The sequence below is a fragment of the Oryx dammah genome, unplaced genomic scaffold (assembly GCF_014754425.2).
Source record: "Oryx dammah isolate SB20612 unplaced genomic scaffold, SCBI_Odam_1.1 HiC_scaffold_3, whole genome shotgun sequence".
Classification (NCBI taxonomy): Eukaryota; Metazoa; Chordata; class Mammalia; order Artiodactyla; family Bovidae; genus Oryx; species Oryx dammah.
Window position 1 is genome coordinate 49,411,003 of NW_024070187.1, and position 20,568 is coordinate 49,431,570.

Genomic DNA, 20,568 nt, shown 5'->3' on the forward strand with positions numbered 1-20,568 from the left:
TTTTTAAGCATCTTATGCTCTTGAATATAACCAATTTTTAAATTAGACATTACTTTTCTGTTCCATTTACTTTCAAATGTGAGTTAGTTGACTATTCAGTGAAAGAGTTCATTTACTTCTTTTCTAACCTTGATTCTCATGTGCGGATGCATTGTGACATTGGAAATTAGGGGCAGTACTAATTTTTTTTTTTAATTCTTAAAACATTCTAATTCTTTTGCTAGTGAACTGTAGCATTTTTATTTTATGGAAGTGATTTATTATCCTTTTTGACACTGTTCAAAGTCATTAAAGCTTTTACTGACATCAATTGCATCATTAAACTGGAAACAATATTCTGTGCATTTTTTGTCAGAGAGCAGAAATCAGACTATTGGTCAGGCTCAAATTCAAAGCAATAAATATTCAGTACTATTTAAAACTCATATTGGCACCAAAACATTTTCAAGGAGTGTTATCATTACTTTCATTTGTAAAAAACAATACCTTTTTATAGTCATATTTTTGAAGGAGATAGTTTTAATAATTCATCCTTGACCATAAATCAGTGAACCATTTATTGATGATGTATAAAATGTTCATATTTCCATGATTACATTTAGAGACTAGAGAGCTACTTTGAAGGGTGTGAACATTCAGATCAAGCTCACCTCCCAGAGAGTTTAGGGACAGTAAATTGTAAAAGAACTGATAACAAAATTACCATTTCATTCTTATTTGTATTTATAACATAAATAAAGCCAACAACACTTCTTTCCCTGACAGCCCCTCTCCTTTAAATACTCAAAGCCTGAAAAACAATAATTCAATGTTTCTTTTACCATGCAAATATCTCTTGTCAAAGACAGAATCCAAGAGATTAGCCAACAGCATTGATGTAGATGCCCTAGGGTTGTTAATTGTAGCTGGAACAGTTATGTCTCTATGAATTCTAAAAGAGGTTATGGCCACTCCAAATACATCTTAAAGAAGGAAAGAATACTATCAGCCAAAATATGCATCCAAGTTTTGGATCTAGGCTAGCAAAACCCTACTCACATCCCTGTAAAGCAGACATATATTTTTGTATTTTTTATAGGTGGATACAGTGCAGACCACGAAACCCCCTGGCCACATTGAGGAATCGTGTAAAATGAATGTATGTGCTCGTAAGTGAAATCCATGGACTGTTCCAACTAAAGGTGTTGGATCCTAACAAACCTGGATTAGTCCTGTGTAAAAATGAAATCGATTCCCAAGGGGCAGGACCGCTAGCTGAGTAAAATGAAGCTCTGATTTGGAAGAAAACAAAATGGCTTTAAAATAAATTCTCGGCAGAAAAGGAATCAAACTATAATTTGCAAACAGCTGGAAAAGAAAATTAAGCTCTCAGTATAGAATAAAAAAGGGATGTGAGAGAGGTTTTACAATCTTATCAATTATAATGGAGACACTGAATCAAATATCACATTCAAGAGTATGAAAAGAACAGGAAATCCTTTTCCATTGGTTTTCACTTGAAAGGACTCAAGCAAAGAGTGGAGAAACATATCCTCTTACTTACTGTTTATAGTTAATAAGATGGAAATCATTATAGATGTGATTTCATTTGCCTTGCTTGAACTAATTGGATGCATTATGTAGAAATCACCTGAGCCTGTGCTAGATCAACAAAGAAAATGGAAACATATACCTCAGGACTGAATTCTGAGAAAATTAGCTTGTTCCATACTATTTTACAAGGCTAAGAAGAAATACTACTGCTAATCAGGGAAAATGAGAAACTCATGGACACAAGAGAAAATAAAATTTAGGTCAATCTGATACTTGTTGAAACAGTTTATTATGGTATAAAAGCAGAAGATCAAGATATATCTCACAGACATTTGATACAATTCTGATTGAATTTAGGATAAACCTTGTTAAGTGTTATAGGAATGTACGGCCATTATTTAATAGGAAACTGGCCTTTTACATTTGTGGTCCTATGCATTTAGGTATGCAGAGGAGGACTTTTTAGATTTTATTAAAGGTGAATTGCATGTGGGAAGTAACTCTTTGCGTTATAGTTACTTACTCAGTTGAAGATACTGTATAAAGTCTAATTTGTGTATGGGCGTGAGTGTATATGTATGCATTTGTGTGTGTGCCTGTATGTATCAGTGGGAGAAGGTAAAACTTAACGATTGACATTTGCACTTTGGTTTGTTACTTAGAATGTAAAGAGGTAGAGTAAACCGTCTTAAGCCATTTCCTATATGTCATGATCATATTAAAGATTATTATTCACAAAAGAAGTGGTTCTGAAGATAGAATGACTACTGCAAAGGCTCGCCAATTAAGTATAATATTTAATGCAATTGAGCCATTTAAATTAAGATAGTACTGATGTCTGAAAATAATGAGAGTAGGCTCCTGTGAAATCAGTTTGAAGACAGTTGGAAAGTCCTACTATATTCCTTAAGATTTCTTTATTCAGTGACAGAGAATGTGAATCACGGCTGCTCTTACAGATGAGACTGGGGAAATATTTGTGTTCTAACTTTTAAAAATGTCAAGAAATTACATGTGTTTTTTCCCCAATTTTTTTCAATCTGAATTATACAAGTGACCATGATGTATTTTTTGAGGTCACTATGTGCCATAATAATTTTGAAACTATTGTACTCTGGTATTTACATTCATTTCTCTTTATATTACTGATTAACTTTAGAGTTGAAATTTTTACCTCTTTTTTCTATGTGACAATCAACTGAAGCTGGTATCCTATCTATACTATTACAGGGATTTTGGGTTTTATGCTATTATAATAAATTATAAGTCTACAAGCTGTATAATTCTATTGTATTGAATATTTTTCTGTGGCCAAAATAATAAAGAAGTCTACTTTATAAAATGTCTGTATTTTTAATAGTCTCTTAAAATGAGATGTATATTTATGTTGCTGGTTTTAAACTATATTTCCTGCATCTTTACAATTTGAAAGTGAAGAGCTTAGCCACTTAAGAGAAAAGGTTTGACAGAGATATATTTGAGAATGTTTGGAGAATAGCACCCTGAACAGGGTCAGGAGTCTTGATGCCAAATTTTATTCTGGTGCTAGAGTTGAGGATACGTTTTTTGCATTACCTGGTGCTAAGCTCTCTCACCCATAAAGGATGAGTTTGGACTGAACTATCAATTTTAAAATCATTTGCATTCTTAACTCCTGATAAATTAACTTAATTCTTAGGTTTTGATATCTTAGAAATATTAACACCATGCTATAGAATAGTGATTATATCAATAATCAATAGTGATAATCCTTATTAAGAGAATCACATGCTGTTTTCCACTTAAATTGACCCAAATCTCAACCTATGCCTTAGGACCAAGAAAAACTATGAATTTACAGTTGTTGCTGTTCCAGCCTTAGCTTGACTTAATAGAGATATGTACTGACATACAAATAATCACGTCTGGAGTCAATATCTCCTTCTAAGTTAACTGAACCAAGTGGCACCCAAGTATAGACTCACTCACTTTGTAATAGCGAAAACCTTTTTGTACTTCATTGAGTTGAATGCATTCCCTGGCAGAATGTATTAAAGATCTAGAACCAGTTTTTCTTGTTCTTTACTGCTCAAGGATTGATCAACACATGAAGGTCTCTATACTTCAAAAGCATTTTTGAACTTGGATCAGCCTGATTGGTTTCAGAAGAGAAAGAAACACTAGCCCCTGATGTTTATTGCCGTAGGCTCTTTTGACTAATAGTAATTCTCTGCTTAGGAGAAGCAACAGGCAGAGAAGTCTTACAGCTGTTCTGATTTCATGACTGTTTATTCACAAAGTGCCTCACACAGAAAAACAGTACTTTTATTTTAGTTTCCTGCTACTACTCCAACTGAGAAAGGTCAGAGAAACAGTGGGAAGCAAAATGAAAGCATATATATCTTGTGGATTTTTTTTCATTGCAGCATACTGACTTGCAAAATAGTGTCACCTTCAATATCACAGAGATGGCATGGATAAACTTCAAAGATCCTTATGCAGAAATTGGTCACTCTGAATTTTTTTTTTCCATTTAGGTGAATTTCTGGCCATTTATGGAACTGATATTGATAATAAAATTTAATTTTGTCAATTTAGTCTTTATTTTGCAAGATTAAAAATTTAAATGGGACCTATCAAACCTCTCCCAAGTCCTAGTATCTCTACATAAAACTTCTACACTTGTCCTATGCCTCGATCCATTTGGAAAAAAAAAAGAGAGGAAGGAGAGGAGACTAGACTTGGCTTGAGGGAAATGGCTACACAGAGCAGTATAATTGTGAATGGGAATTCCATTTGAAAAATTATGTCCAGAATCCATCAGATTGAATACACATGGATAAAAAAATATCATTGGGAATGAAAATTTGTTTTCAGTTATTGCTATTTTGAGGGGCTACTATTATTCTACTTCTCTGTTTTGGTATATATAGTCAAACAGATTTTCATATTTCTCTGATAATATTTTAAACTTAAGTTCCCAAGGCCCTACTCTGTACAGATGATATAGTAATTGCTCTGTTTAATATTTATATCAGCCTCATGAGGTTAGATACTATTATTGCATGAGACCCATTTTACAGATGAGGAAATGAGGAACAGAGAGTTTCGGTAAATTTGCAAAGCTACAGAATTAGCAGGAGATAGTGCTGAGCATTGAGCCCTGCCAGTCTGGTTTCAGAGGCCACATTCAATAGGTGGGTCAGAGCTTTCATGGCAAACACTATTATAGTTAGAGTTCAAGATAGGTTCTGAAACTATTTGGGGGTGCAGAGATAAATTTTGTGGTTCCCTAGATCACACATTTATTAACTGTGTGAGGCAGATTCAGAATGCATGATTTAGATGTGAAAGGTATTCAGATGTTCTAGTTCACTGAAATATTGGATAAAGATGGAATCTGTGGTGAAAGGTCTGCTCTAAATACTGTATGAAGGGAAGAAGAGAAGTTTTTCTCTAACTTGTTTTGCATACTTAAAGTGTATTAATATAAACATGTACTATTTCTGCAACTTCTTTTTAAATAAAGACTTTGCTGCTGGAATCTGAGTGGACTGAGGAATATGTCAGCTGCATTCTTTGAATAGGGAGAGCTCCCAGTCTAACGGGAATTCCAGCCATGCAGGCTGAATGTTACAATGCCATGTGCCAAATGATGGGATGTCACAGTGCTTAAGAGTTCAGGGTCTGGAATCCAGGCTGCCTGAGTTTGAAACATGGTTAATGCACATAATTTGAGTGACTTTTGAACAAATAACATCTCTCTGCCTCCATTGCTTTGTATGTAATATGGAGTTCAAACAGTATCTACTTCATAAATTAGTTGTGATGATTAAATGAGATTCATCCAGGCAAAGTGAGTATGACATAACAAGAACTCAGTAAACAATGGTATTATTAATTTTCTTATTGTTTTTATAATTGACATGAATAGAATGAGATGATTATTGGCTGCGATGTTCATGGGCCAAAATAAACTCAGTATCACTGGCAAAAGTGAAGTAAAAGGCACCTCACAGAAAAGTGTAATGCCAAGCCCTCACTCTTTTCTGTAAGCTATGGTGTGAAACTCAGAAAAATTGTGCAGGTCCAAGTTCTCCAAGGGAATGCATCAGTTTCTGATCCACTACAGTTCAAATTTGGGAGTTCTGTGAGCTGTAATTTCTTCAGTCATAGACAAGTGAAAGGAAACTGTGAAAGCTGAAATCAAGCCTGTGTTATATGATGGAAGTTTCCAAAAGGTTAAGAAACAATTTTTGGAGATCACTTTATCCACAATCATAAGGGAATGCAATTCTCACATTATTAATAGCTTAAAAATTGTGAAAGAAGAATAGGAAATATATCAGCTTATCATAAAAACTAAGGGTAATGCTGATTATGACAGCCAACCCATAAACAGGCAGTTGTTATTCTTTGAAAATATTTAATATCTATTAAATATGATGAGGGCTTTATTTTCAAAGCCCTTCATTAAGCATAAAATGGTACTGTATTTATTGGCTGATAAGATATGAATGTATGAAATATAAACTAAATATGTGCTGAATTGAATTGGATCATATTTAGTATCGGCGAAGTCAGTGGCTTTCATTTTCATTTCAAATATAGTAGTTGGTTAAGTAAGCATATTGGAGAAAAGAAAACAAATAAGCATTGAAAATGCTCAGTTTGGCCTATTTTAAACTACTTTCTAGATGAAATATATTGAATAAGTGTGACTTTGGAAAATGTAGGCCTCAGAAGTGGCTCTGTGTTCTTGTAAACTCATAGAATTGCTAGTGAAAACAAGATAAAGTTATATTTTAAGTTTATATCACAGTTTAGCAACTGAAAAGAAAAAAAAGCCAACTACAGATTTTTATTAGACTATACATTGTAATAATTTCTACAGTTTTTTATGAAAAAGCTGGCTACTGTATATTTTTGTGGGTGTTAATTCCCCTATAATAACCTATCTTGTGCTGCTTTTTGTGAATTTCTAATGAGGAGTTAAGATTAATGTGATTAAAAATGAATATCTTTCTAGACTCAATCCTTAGATGTTGGAGGGAAAGTGAACATTTCCTGTTTTAAGAGACTGGTGTTCTGAGATCAGGTACAGCTCAACCTTGTTTTTTAATTGCTACTGCCCAGTTGTGTCAGCGAAAATTTGTCTCAGTAGCAACTGAGGGGGACCTAGGTCTCTAATCTTTCTTCTTCTCTCTGTGTCTAGCAGTTAAAAGGTAGGTCAGCAAGGACTCTTTCTCCCCTATGTGTCAGGCTTATGAAAGCAGCAGACGTTTGGTATATCCATTTCAGAAAGATCAGAAACTGGCTGCCTCTTGATAGTAGATTTCAAGTGGGTATAGCGTAATCTAACTATTCTGCTGGTTGACTTTTTAAAACCCCTTAATATTTATTAGTTACAAATCTGTCATTTATTTGAACCCCAAATTGAAACTTGGTTGATAAAGTCATGTAATCGAAAAAAAATGTGTTAGGAAAATACTAATAATATTGATGAAGCAATAGATTATATGAGCCTTTTAAATAAAAATCCTGTGATAACTTGTCAAACAGATGTCTCACTATTTCGATGAAGATGTTTGAGCAAATGTTTTTGAGGATATCTTGTTATTAGTACTGCATTAGAAGAGATTATATTCAAATGAATACCAAGGATCTGTAAACAAAGCACCTTTTCATCTTTCAGTAAACCATTTTTAGTACTGGGAAGAAATGCAGTACATGTCTTACATGGGAGCTCCTCAGCAATCATGTGTTACTGCCATCTGAGATTAACATTTGATTAAAGAGCATGATTAGATGATGCTAAATTAGTGGTTACATAAAAGTTGAAACAAAGTAATACAGCAATCTGCTTCATGCAATATATTTCTTATACCAGTTAATTAGCAGATTAATTAGCATGATGTTTCATGTTGTGACCTAAGCCATTGTACTCCCAATGGATCTAATGGAGACAAGGGAAAAAAAAAAAGAAAGAGAGCTTTAGAATTGTTGATGGTTTTATCACATGCATGGGGTCACAAAGAATCGGACACGATTGAGTGACTCACACTTTCACTTTTTTTTTCACTTTTCATATCATATGTTACCAGAATTAAAAATAATTCTTCATTTTAAAAGAAGAGAACATACATACACTTTTTTTATCTGAATCTAGAACAGATTTTTAAAGCATTTTTATGGTATGAATCCTTCCACAAATTAAAAGCCTATCAAATAACTATATGCACAATAGCTTTAAATGAAGTACATTTTAAATTCCAAATGACCACAAGTAAATGCCTAAAGGATACACTTCAGTAAAAGAGAAGTTCTGCTTACGATTTTGAGAGAAAAACATGAAAGATATGTATTAGGGTGATCATATTTTTGAATGTATAATGTGAGTCATAGGATTCTATTAAGGGCCATTGAAATCACTTACAAAGGACTGCATTTTGGAAAGGCACAATGGAACTCTGCCTTTGGACAGCCTGAAGAAAAAAAAAATGCATCTTAGAAATAATTTATAAAGTAAATGACATGAAAGGAGTCTCCCAACCCTCCATCCCTCCCCAGTGAGAATGTATTCAGATCGTGTGTGTTTGTCTTTATTACACGAAATGGAAGTTTCTGCTGAGCCAAAGACAGTCATCTGCCAGCTGATTGGTTCTGCTTTTTTACAACAGTATGAAAAATGGCTACAGTAGTTATGAATATAGAGGTATAAAATATAGAATCCTTCTGGAGGTACTTTTTACACTGCTGACAATTCAGAACTTGCAGAGAAATAAAATATTTTAAGGAACTGACTAATATGCCTAGATTTTGTCAAGCTTTCTTTCCCAGTCACTGAACACTGCTGGCCACCTCCTCCTGGTTGTATCATTAAGCTATCCATTTTCTTTGACTTTGCATACTATAGAAGGTCCAGAGGACTTTTTTTTCACTTTCAAAAATTATTATGTAGCCTCCTTTGGCAGTTAATGTATGGATGCCATTTGGAACATAACTTTTATCATGTTGCTCACAGATACTTTATTGTACACAGAACTGAGTATTTATGGAAATTTAAAGACACTGTTAAGCAAAACGTTATAAAGAGAAAAAAAAACTTAATTTTTTTTCTCTTTGACTTTTATCTAGCACATCAATTCAAATTGCTCCCTTATCATTTAGCATAAATTTTGGGCAAATGGAATAGAAATATATGAAAATTATGAATTTTTAATTATAGTGCATAATCAATTGGAAGTTTTAGTTTCTAAGCAGGCAGTAGAGGATGAGATGGCTAGATAGCCTCACTTACCCAGTGGACGTGAATCTGAGCAAACTCCAGGAGATAATGAAGGACAGGGAAGGCTAGCATGCTGCAGCCCATGGAGTCACAAAACGTCAGACACGTCTTAGTGACTGAACAAAAACAGCAGTTTTCTAAAATAAGGATTAATTTGACCTTGTGGTAAAAAAAAAATTCAGTAAACATTTTTGCTAGGATGAACATAAAGATAAGTTATTCTTAAGCTTCTTTCTTTTTAATGGTGTTATTATATCTTTAGATAATCAGAAAGTTGCAATTTAATTTTTAATCCTGGTGGCTCAGAGGTTAAAGCGTCTGCCTCCAATGTGAGAGACCCGGGTTCGATCCCTGGGTCGGGAAGATCCCCTGGAGAAGGAAATGGCAACCCACTCCAGTATTCTTGCCTGGAGAATCCCATGGACTGAGAAGCCTGGTGGGCTGCAGTCCACGGGGTCACAAAGAGTAAGACACGACTGAGTGACTTTACTTACTTACTTACTTACCTGATAATGATCTGATTTGTGACTGATCTTTCAGTTTAAATACATTTACTGAACATTTGAATTGTATTTTATCCTCTCTTGGAGTTCCTGTGAAAATATGACTTAAAAGAATATATAATTCATGAATTAAAAATGTAGTGTTTAGAGCATTGATTATGGACCAGTTTTTGAGACTTTGGGCAAGTTATTTAACCCGTCATGTATTTAAATGAAGATATTAGTAGTCTTATGGTAGCATTAGCAATTGTACATGCATTAATATGCTATATAAGTTGTAGTCATATAATGACTAAGTATAAGTTGATATATGACACTTATGGCCATGCCTGGCATAAAGTGAGAATGTATAAATAACAGCTATTATTAAAGAAAGGCTCAGAAATGTGACACCAGTCATGTAGCCATTCACTAGTTGAGCTAAGATTCCAGAAGCAGTCTGAATGCAATTCACAATACTGTCCACCATAACTATATGTGTGTCTGAGTACTATTAAAAACAAACATTTGTTTTATACCAAAACACTGGTCATGAGTTAGTTTGAGATTCAAACTTCAGATGTGCCTGACTTTAAACCGTGATTTCCTTAAACCTTTACATGAATTTAAACTTGATTTTGGAATTATTTTTTGGTGTAGACTTCATAAATTTTATAAATAAGCTTGCTGTTCAGTATGTCTCAGAAAGGCATTTGGGAGATTGTTTAGATTATTTCTATGTTTAGCATTTAAACATGCTTATAAAACATAGTGATAAAGGAGATTATAGTAAAACATGATCAATTATTAACACATAGTTTGAACTGTTTCCAGGAATATCTCTTCTCTTAGCATTTAGAAATTACTGATTAAAACAAACACTGGTGAAATATCTAACAGATTTATTTATTTATTTCAAGTATACTTCAGGAAGGTGATTTGGTGAGCTCATATTCTTACCTCTACTTTCTTTGAATATTTGGAATTATATTAATCAAAATAAAGTGATTAATTATGTTAATCACTGTCATGATTGTGGAGGGCACGTTTTACACTGTGGTATTTTCTTTTTGGCTATTGCTACATCATTTCTGTTGCCATTCAGTTTTGTTTAACTGTGAGGAATGCTTTATTCAGTTTTCTTGAAATAGTTGGCTGTAATTTTTCCAGTTAACTTGTTCTAAAATATATGTTACAGTTAGATCTTTAGATTGATTGCTTTTCACATAGATGTCTCTAGCATCATCCTTCAATGGTCACCATTACTTTGTGTTTAGTTGAATTAGAAATTGATATGCCCTGATAACTGTTATTGGAAGTTACTTCACTTACTGTGCCATCTAGCAATACAGGATCATAAAAATATGTGTTAAATAAGAAATGCTTTCTCTGTTTGCTACTGGCAGCTGATCAAGACTGTAAGATAAAATAGATCATGGCTAGGCATGGAAAGCATGTTTGAACTGTTATTAAAGTTGTATACAAAATATGTATGATGTATTCAGATATTACATTGAAGGCTGAAGTATCCATACATTGCAAGAACAGAACGACTTGCTTCTCCTTAGGCCATGCTCAGGAACATTTAGCACTTGCTCATTTCTAATCAATTTCCAGTTTCTTAATTTAGAATCTTATTTCTCTCACTAATCTCCCTCTCACATTTTTACTTTTCATTCTTCTTTTAATGAACTCTATGTTCCAGTTAAGCCTGGTAACTTTTGAGTGACTTTGCCTGCTTCACACTTTCTTACCAGTTTACCTTAACCTTTACTTTCATTTCCTCCAGCAAATCTCTGTCTTCTAATTTTACATGAGTGAATCCTTCCTTCCTTGATTCTTCTTTTGTTAAGCTGTTTCTGATTACCAGGTCGTGAGTGCTAATTTTAAGTCACTTTATCCGCATGATTTTATGTTAGCTGGGGCTTCCTACCTTTCAGTTCAGTTCAGTTCAGTTCAGTCTCTCAGTCATGTCCAGCTCTTTGCGACCCCATGAATCGCAGCACGCCAGGCCTCCCTGTCCATCACCATATCCCAGAGTTCACTCAGACTCACGTCCATCGAGTCAGTGATGCCATCCAGCCGTCTCATCCTGGGTCTCCCCTTCTCCTCCTGCCCCCAATCTCTCCCAGCATCAGTCTTTTCCAATGAGTCAACTCTTCGCATCAGGTGGCCAAAGTACTGGAGCTTCAGCTTTAGCATCATTCCTTCCAAAGAACACCCAGGACTGAACTGATCTCCTTCAGAATGGACTGGTTGGATCTCCCTGCAGTCCAAGGGACCCTCAAGAGTCTTCTCCAACAGCACAGTTCAAAAGCATCAATTCTTTGGCACTCAGCCTTCTTCACAGTCCAACTCTCACATCCATACATGACCACAAGAAAAACCATAGCCTTGACTAGATGTACCTTAGTCGGTAAAGTAATGTCTCTGCTTTTGAATATACTATCTAGGTTGGTCATAACTTTTCTTCCAAGGAGTAAGTGTCTTTTAATTTCATGGCTGCAGTCACCATCTGCAGGGATTTTGGAGCCCCAAAAAAACAAAGTCTGACACTGTTTCCACTGTTTCCCCATCTATTTCCCATGAAGTGATGGGACCAGATGCCATGATCTTCGTTTTCTGAATGTTGAGCTTTAAGCCAACATTTTCACTCTCCTCTTTCACTTTCATCAAGAGGCTTTTTAGTTCCTCTTCACTTTCTGCCATAAGGGTGGTGTCATCTGCATATCTGAGGTTATTGAGATTTCTCCTGGCAATCTTGATTCCTACCTTTAATGATGGAAAAGTTTTTGTGCATGTAGGTGAATATATCTATTACATTTTATTTTATTGTTACATCATAATCTCTTCACAAGAATGGTCCAAGTCTGATACATATTTACCATGTCTGATACATATTTACCATCTCACCTCAGTTGTGAGCAAAGTGCCTTGCTTATAGTAGGTTGAAGTGTGTGTACTCAGTCATGTCCTACTATTTAAGACCCCATAGACTGTATTTTCGGAGAAGGCAATGGCACCCCACTCCAGTACTCTTGCCTGGAAAATCCCATGGATGGAGGAGCCCGGTGGGCTGCAGTCCATGGGGTCACTAAGAGTTGGATATGACTGAGCAACTTCACTTTCACTTTTCACTTTTATGCATTAGAGAAGAAATGGCAACCCACTCCAGTGTTCTTGCCTGGAGAATCCCAGAGACGGGGGAGTCTAGTGGGCTTCCGTCTATGGTGTTGCACAGAGTTGGACATGACTGAAGCGACTTAGCAGCAGCAGCAGCGGCAGCAGACTGTATTCCCCAGGCTCCTCTGTCCATGGAATCCTCCAGCCAAAAATACTGGAATGGGTTGCCATTTCCTTCTCCAGGAGATTTTCCCAACCCAGGGATCAAACCTCTGTCTTTTATGTCTCCTGAATTGGCAGGCAGATTCTTAACCATTGTGCCACCTGGGAAGCCTGCCTATAGTAGGTTAATAAATTCTAAGTTAGTAAATGCTTATTAAACAGTGATTGAATTCATTTGATGATATAGATGGGAATTTTATGTGATTCTAGGTCATTCATTGAAATGTTTAAGTAGTTCCTCAATAAATATTTATTGCATTTCTACAATAGATTAGGTGCGGAGGATGTCAATTCGTATAAGGAATTAAATCTTGGGTAACAGTTAAGGTAATATGCACCTATTTAGATACATATATATAATAAATCATATAAGCTTTGTTAGAGCTTGTGTTCTGTATTACTCAGGAGCTACTCTACTCTGCAGAAATCCTATTAAAAAGATAACTATATTAACCAGATGTGATAACTAGATGGTGCCAAAAGTAAAGGGTCTGGGGGAGTACAAGTAGATGCCAAGGCAGAATGGTCTGAAAGGAAACCAGGAAATAGATCAAAATATAAACAGCATTAGAGTTCATGTTAAGGAGATTCAACATGATTCTAAGAGAAATGGGAGTCAGATGGCAGAGGTCTTTAAGTATAGAGGAGTGGAGGCCTTGATTTCTTAGGGAGACAATTTTCAAAGCTTTACAAAGAAAAGGAAGAAACAAATATCCTGAAAGGGATCTGGATTGTTCTTTAACAGAGATATTTCTTTTAGACTTGGAATGCTGTGCTATTAGTGGTCATACTTTATGTGGAATAAGTAGTAGAGACAGTCGCTCTCTTGGTCATTTCTTGGTACCAATACACTGCTCCTCTCTAGAGACTTATTTCCTTAGTAGAGGATTTAGTACAATAACAAAAGAAATGTTTCTAAAATCAATAGACTGGAAACTATTCTTTGAACATGGAGTTCAGTTCAACTTAAAATGTTTATGTGTGGTGCTATAGCAAATCTATATGATGTTTACATATAGGTAGAAAGCCTCATTTAAATATAAAAATTTTCTCGCTGAAATAATGACTGTCACAAAAGACTTCCTTTGATGTTAAGCTATGATCTCAGGTAAGTCACACCTCAGAGGCTATCTTGAGGCTGGAGGCTGAAGAATTGTCACTCATCAAATCGATGCCATCTCATTTCTACCCCTATCATTGTCTGAGCTCACTGTTCAAGCTATAAGCTGATTAGTGTTTCACACTTACCCAGAAGTATTTTATTTTGACCTTGTAGCATATCATTAAAGTATTTTCAGTGATTTTTGCTTACTCTCTGTGTTTCATGGTTTAGAAAAAAAGAATTTATGCCACAGATAATGTGGGTATGATTTTCACAGTCCTGACCCTTTTAAGACTTACTGTTTTCTTTTGGAAAAAAAAAAAAATAACAATTCATAGGATTTCATTTGTAGTGAAACCGTTCTGACAGTTCTGTAACAGTGGAATTTTTAAGGATCATCAATATTGAAGGCACAGCCTGCAAAGTTACTTTTTTTTTTCTTTCTTTTTTCATCTTTAATTCCAATTAAAAGATACATATTCTATTAGACTAGATGCCTTCTGCCTGGATGTTTTCTGTGTGATCTTTGACTTGCAACCAAGGAAATTCAGCTTCAATCTGTTAGAGCTGAAAGGGCCCACAGCATGCCATGGGCTATCCAGTGTTTCAAGAATTTAGAATCCCTGGTTTGTGAATAATGATTAATATGTGTTACACATATTGTTAAATTTTCCAACAAAGATGGCCTATAAAGTTATTCTGCTTTGCTGATTGTTCTTAATATTCCATATAATGCAGATATTGCACATATCCTATATATGCAAAATATTTAACTCGTTCTATAGGGAAATAGATGGGGAAACAGTGGAAACAGTGTCAGACTATTTTTGGGGGGCTCCAAAATCACTGCAAATGGTGATTGCAGCCATGAAATTAAAAGACACTTACTCCTTATGACCAGCCTAGATAGCATATTGAAAACCAAAGACATTACTTTGCCAACAAAGGTCCATCTAGTCAAGGCTATGGTTTTTCTTGTGGTTATGTATGGATGTGAGAGTTGAACTGTGAAGAAAACTGAGTGCTGAAGAATTGATGCGTTTGAACTGTGGTGTTGGAGAAGACTCTTGAGAGTCCCTTGGACTAAGGGGATCCAACCAGTCCATTCTGAAGGAGATTAGTCCTGGGTGTTCATTGGAGGGACTGATGCTGAAGCTGAAACTCCAATACTTTGGCCACCTCATGGGAAGAGTTGGCTCATTGGAAAAGACTGATGCTGGGAGGGATTGGGGGCAGGAGGAGAAGGGGACGACAGAGGATGAGATGGCTGGATGGCATCACAGACTCAATCAACATCAGTTTGAGTGAACATCGGGAATTGGTGATGGACAGGGAGGCCTGGCGTGCTGCGATTCATGGGGCTGCAAAGAGTTGGACACGACTGAGCTACTGAACTGATAGACAAATATCCACATTCTCAGTGGACAATTTTCAAAATGCCTGTTTTATATTTTGGTGTAATATTTATGTACAATCTTGTATAAATCATATTTTGTATGCTTTTTAATATAATTTTAAATCAAATGATTGTATTGTTTGAAATTTATATTGGGTTTGATAGGTTTCAGAAGGAATACCATCTTGCCTTTAATGTTACTGTTACTCATGAAGTGACAGTTTACCATACATTCTCTAATTGAAAGAATTAAATTTTTACTTTTAAAATTACTTAGAAATCAAAATTGCCTTACTAATATTATTATAAAAAGATACAATCTCTGATGTATCATATTTTTGGAATATCTTACCATTTCATATAGTTTAGAATTTTCTCAATGCTTGATTTGCCAATTCTGAATATAACTTTCCTTGATATCATAAGTAAAGTATATCAGGAATACTAATGTCAGTGTTGAATCATATACTGACTGCTGAAGCACTAACCAATGAAGTATAAAAGTATAGAAATTCTGAATTATTTTGGATGCACATGTTTTGATATATAATAAATACTTTAAATATATATTTTCTCCTCATGTATGTATGTTTCACATATTCATATATATGTCCATATATATTATTAATATACAGCAGCATATATGTATATATATATAAATTTCAGATTGTATATTTTTATACTGAAGATCACTAGAGGGAAATAACTACTCAAAAATAATTATTAAATACCTGCTTTATCCCAGAAACTGTGCTTGAGTCTGGGAATATAAATATTGGAAAGATACTATCTGCGCTTTCAAGGAACTCATTACCAAGAGTGTCAGATGTGTTACAAGTTCTATAGGACAACAGAGATAAAGAGAGAAAGTAAAGACTTTTGGGAATAATACAAACAGCTTTTGCATTGAGCCTTATATTAAATGTACTTACACTAAGGAGGGAAGAAAAAGGCATTTTAACTGGAGAAGAAATCATAAGCAAAATAATGAAATCATCAAAGTTCGTCATTTATTTGATAAAAGGCCAGTCATCCAGTGTGGTTAGAGTAGAGGGAACATGAGAAGAATGACCAGATAGAATTTGAAGAAATCTAGAACTTAAAGTAAAATTATGTGGTGAAAAGCTGGAAAAAAAATGGAAAGCATTTCTGTCCATAGACATACTAATAATAACAATATCAAAAAATAATAATAGCAAAAATTGACTTAATTTTTTACTAGGAACTAGACTTTGCAATAAAAATATTATGCAGAAGAGCTCACTTAATCCTAATCATAAAATTTATTTTCAAGAAGTAAAAAACCAAGTTTGCAATTTAGTATTTTAAACCGAAGATGGCTGTGGGAACCAAGAGGTGGAGATCAGCTTTTGTGGAAGGTGAACATGCTCAGGAAGGAGAAAGGTCCATTCCAGCTCCAGAGGGTAGAAGTCAATTCAGAGGTCAGTAGTGACTGGTAAACTGTTCCTTTCAAGTTCACTGTTCAGACTCCAGAGAGGGAATGTTGAAATGTCCTTTTGGGGTTGCTTGTCAACTTTCTGACAAGAAGAAAAAAATAACAGTTTTGCCACACTAAATTCAGTGGGTGAAAGTAATTTGCTCAAAGAAACCTGTAGTAGTAATAGTAGTGTAAGTTGCTTCAGTCATGTCTGACTCATTGCAACCCTGGTGGACTATAGCCCACCAGGCTCCTCTGTCAGAATTCTCCAGGCAAGAATTTTGGAGTAGGTTGCCATTCCCCTCTCTAGGGGATTTTCTTGACCCAGGGATAGAACCCAGGTCTCCTGCATTGCAGGCAGAATCTTTACCATCTGAACCACCAGGGAAGCCCCAAAGAACCCAGAGTATTCTTAAATATGACCCATACATCTGCAACTGAAATATGAGGGAACTAAATCCTAGGTAATTTAAATGCCTTTCAAAAATGGGGGGAAACAGTAAATAAATGAATTTGTATTAAAGCCAAACTCCCAGCATTCAGATCAAGAAAACTGAAGAGCGAGAAAAGCCTCTTTTCTATAGCATTTCTAATATTTTCATCAGCATGATGGCCAAGTAAGATTTCATCAGGTTGTATGGAATCAGTTTTAAGTAAAAAGACCTATTGAAATCAAGGTCCTTTGCCAAGAATTTTTGCAGGGAGGAAGAGAAAACAGTAATTTGATGGTGGAAAAGAGGGGGAAAAAAAAAACAACCTTTTTTTTTTTTTAAATTACAAAATAGGGAACTTCAGGTAGGTTTGTGGGTTGAAAGAAGCTTAGGGACTGAACAGAAAATAGAAACCCCATTGATGATCTTGGCAGAGTCAACTAGGAATGAAATGAAAAGGTCAGATGAACAAAAGAATAAGGATTCTTCTTCTCAGATGCAAAATAAAGTCCTTATGAGTAAAGATACTGATAAATTTGGAGACACAGAGGAGGGAAGCAGAGGGGAGTCACGCCTGATAGCCTCAGTGTTCTCAGCAGTAGGAGGTGAGATCATGTTTTGGGGTTTAGGTGGGTGGGGGTGGAAGATCTGAGGAGGGTGTGGTGGGAACAGCTGCTGTGTGGAATGGGAAGACCAGCCAAGTAGGAATGAGTAATAGGGCTGCTAAGCAGCTCTGAGAGTTCAGCTGACATCGGAAATCATAAATTTGTAGCAAAGTCAATCAGCGTGGTTATTCAATTTTCTCAGTAACTCTTGGCAGCCCAGGATGAGGAGGAGAGTGAACAGATGGTAGGATTGATTTGGTGGTGGGATTGGCAAGGCAGCTGTGAGAGAAGGTCAAAGAATGGAAGAATCAATTGCACCCATAAAAATGTGTTATCAGGGGGATCAAAATTAAGCAGAGATGACTGTGAAGCCAGGAAGGATTGGAGACTGCTAAAATGTGAAAGACAAAGCAGTGGAAAGCATTAGCCTTTCACGCTGAAGAGGAATTTTGTGGGCATGAGTGGGATAGAGGATGAGAGAAGAGAATTTCACAATTCTAGATAGTACTAGAGTGCTTTTGTTTAGAAATAATCCATTTTGTGTCTATGGGTGTGGATTGCCAAAGCTGTGTGGGAGTGTAGGTCACTGAATATAGGGGCAAAAGAATTTTGAAGCTAAATGTATGAATGAGTCATCCAAACCATCTAGGATAGCAACAAGCAACAGGAGAAAAAAACAAACAGGATAAAACAAGCTAACTGCCAAATTGGTTGAGTGAATTGATGAAGTACTTGTAGATGGTAAGGTTTAGAAAACAGTTTGATTGATTGGGTTTTGTAGACATAGGGCTTATTGAACTAAGATGATAGAATAATATCTCAGAATTGGGAGGGGAAGTTCAAAAGAATGTCCCTCTTCCTCTTTGCCTTGAAATAGGAAGATGATTATTGTTTTTTACAGTGTTCTAGCCTGTAGTGAAATCTATGTGACTAAAATTTAAAACTCATTGCAAATAGTTCCCGTGCATACATCCGTGCTCAGACATGTCTGACTCTTTGTGACTCCATGGACTATAGCCTTCCAGGCTCCTCTGTCCATGGGATTTTCCAGGTAAGAATACTGGAATGGGTTGCCATTTCCTCCTCCAGGAGATCTTCCTGACCCTGGGATTAAACCTAAGTCTGCTGTGTCTCCTGCATTGGCAGGCATTCTTTACCCACTAAGCCATCAGGGAAGCCCCCAGGTCCCCAGTAAGTTGGAAGCATGCCAACTTACTTACTTTGTTTTTAGTCTCAGATATGTTCTAGTGGGTGAATTTCCTTTTCTGTACTAGGTCATGCTAATTTTCATTTAAACATGTGGTAATATAACCTAACTTAAACACAAAGTTCCTAACTACTAAAAAAGAAGAAAGAGAAAGTTCTGTCTTAGCTACCACCTCCAGTGATAGCACCAAGTTTCTGATCTTTACCAAAATTTGTCAATGTCCATATTGTCATTTACCACTTGCTTACACCTTAAGCCTTCTTAATCCACTCCCTGGTGGCTCAGATGGTAAAGCGTCTGCCTACAATGTAGGAGACCCGGGTTTGATCCCTGGGTTGGGAAGATTCCCCTGGAGAAGGAAATGGCAATCCACTATTGCCTGGAAAATCCCATGGATGGAGGAGCCTGGTGGGCTGCAGTCCATGGGGTCACAAAGAGTCTAACACGACTGAGCGACTTCAATTCAATTCAATTCATAGGTCTTTTGTCCTTTCCATTCCACTGATATGTCTCTATCAAAATCACCAGAATTCCTTTGCTGAATTCAGTGATCAGTTCTGTCTCCTGGTCTGAATCTTGGCTGGTTGTTCACTCCCTCTCCCTGGAGCACTTCTGATCACTATATTTACTTGGTTTTCCTTCTCCACTAATCACTACATCTCCTCAGTCACCTATCTTGCTTCTACTAGATGTCTAAGGCATGTGGTGCACCAGGATTTTGTTTTTATGCATCACCCCATCCCAGGCTTCTCACCTGGGCTCCATACTCAATACAATGACCCATTCAGCTTTTCCACAGGTAAAGGCAGTATTACACAGTGGTCCTGCAGTAGGTTCTGGTACCAGATTCTCCTTGACTCTATTGGCTGGATGACTAGGGTAAATCTCTCTGTACTTTAGTTTTCTTATTTCTAAAAGGAGGTTGATGATAAGAACTACTTCATGGACTTCTTGGGAAGATTAAGTAAAATATATAAATAAATAAAAATATATAAGTGTTTAGAAGTATACTTGACACAGAATAAGTGCTCAGTAATTGCTCCTTATTAATATGATCACAAACATAACAGAGTAAAAGTAGAACCATTGATGTTTTCCCCTCATATAACTCAGTTTTCCCTCTTTGTAAACCTTGCTCATGTGAGTGAATAATACAGATGTCCACCCACTTTTTTTCAGAGGAAAACCCCTGAGATCATCTTTTACTCTTTTCCTTTATAAGCCACCTTAATCAATCAGCAGTTTCTATTAGCTGTGCATCACAAATGTATACCAAATCTTACCATTTTTCATCACCTTCTCTTCTAAGTTTTAATCTAAGTCACCAACATCTGCTGTGTCTCTGATTCTCCTGTGCTCCCTACAACATCCATGTAGTGATGTTTCTAAAGTGCAAGTGCAAACATGTCCTTCCCCTGTTTAAAATCTTCCAGTGTCCTTCTATTACAATGAGAATAATATCCAATCTTCCAAAATGGTCTACAAGCATGACCTGATTGGGTACCAGCTTGCCTCTGGAACCTCAGTTCCTTTCAATCTCAGCATGATTCACGAAACCAAAGCCATTCTGATTCTTTTTTCTGTCACTGAAACATGCCAAAAGATTTCCTCCTTCAGAGCCTTTGGACTTGTTATGCTTGCTCTTTGGAACACTCTTTGTCCCCTCCAGTCTTTGTATACATGCCTCCTCTTCATCATTTAAATCCCCCTCCAGATATCAAGTCCCCACAGTGGTTGACTTGACTGTCTTCATCATACTTCT

General features: G+C 36.0%; 1 protein-coding gene across 5 annotated transcripts in view; it reads left to right on the plus strand.

Annotated features, from left to right (window-relative positions):
* The window catches only part of PCDH7 (protocadherin 7), a 469,509-nt gene that overhangs the window by 76,615 nt on the left and 372,326 nt on the right, over positions 1 to 20,568 (plus strand). Inside the window, exon 2 of one of the 5 annotated variants that reach the window (XM_040237990.1) lies at positions 1,079 to 7,477. The exons of the other annotated variants lie outside the window; for them this stretch is intronic. Coding sequence (XP_040093924.1) covers positions 1,079 to 1,156 — 78 coding nt within the window. The 3' untranslated portion in view covers positions 1,157 to 7,477. Of the gene's footprint in view, positions 1 to 1,078; positions 7,478 to 20,568 lie in introns of those variants that run through there. 5 annotated transcript variants of the gene reach the window in all.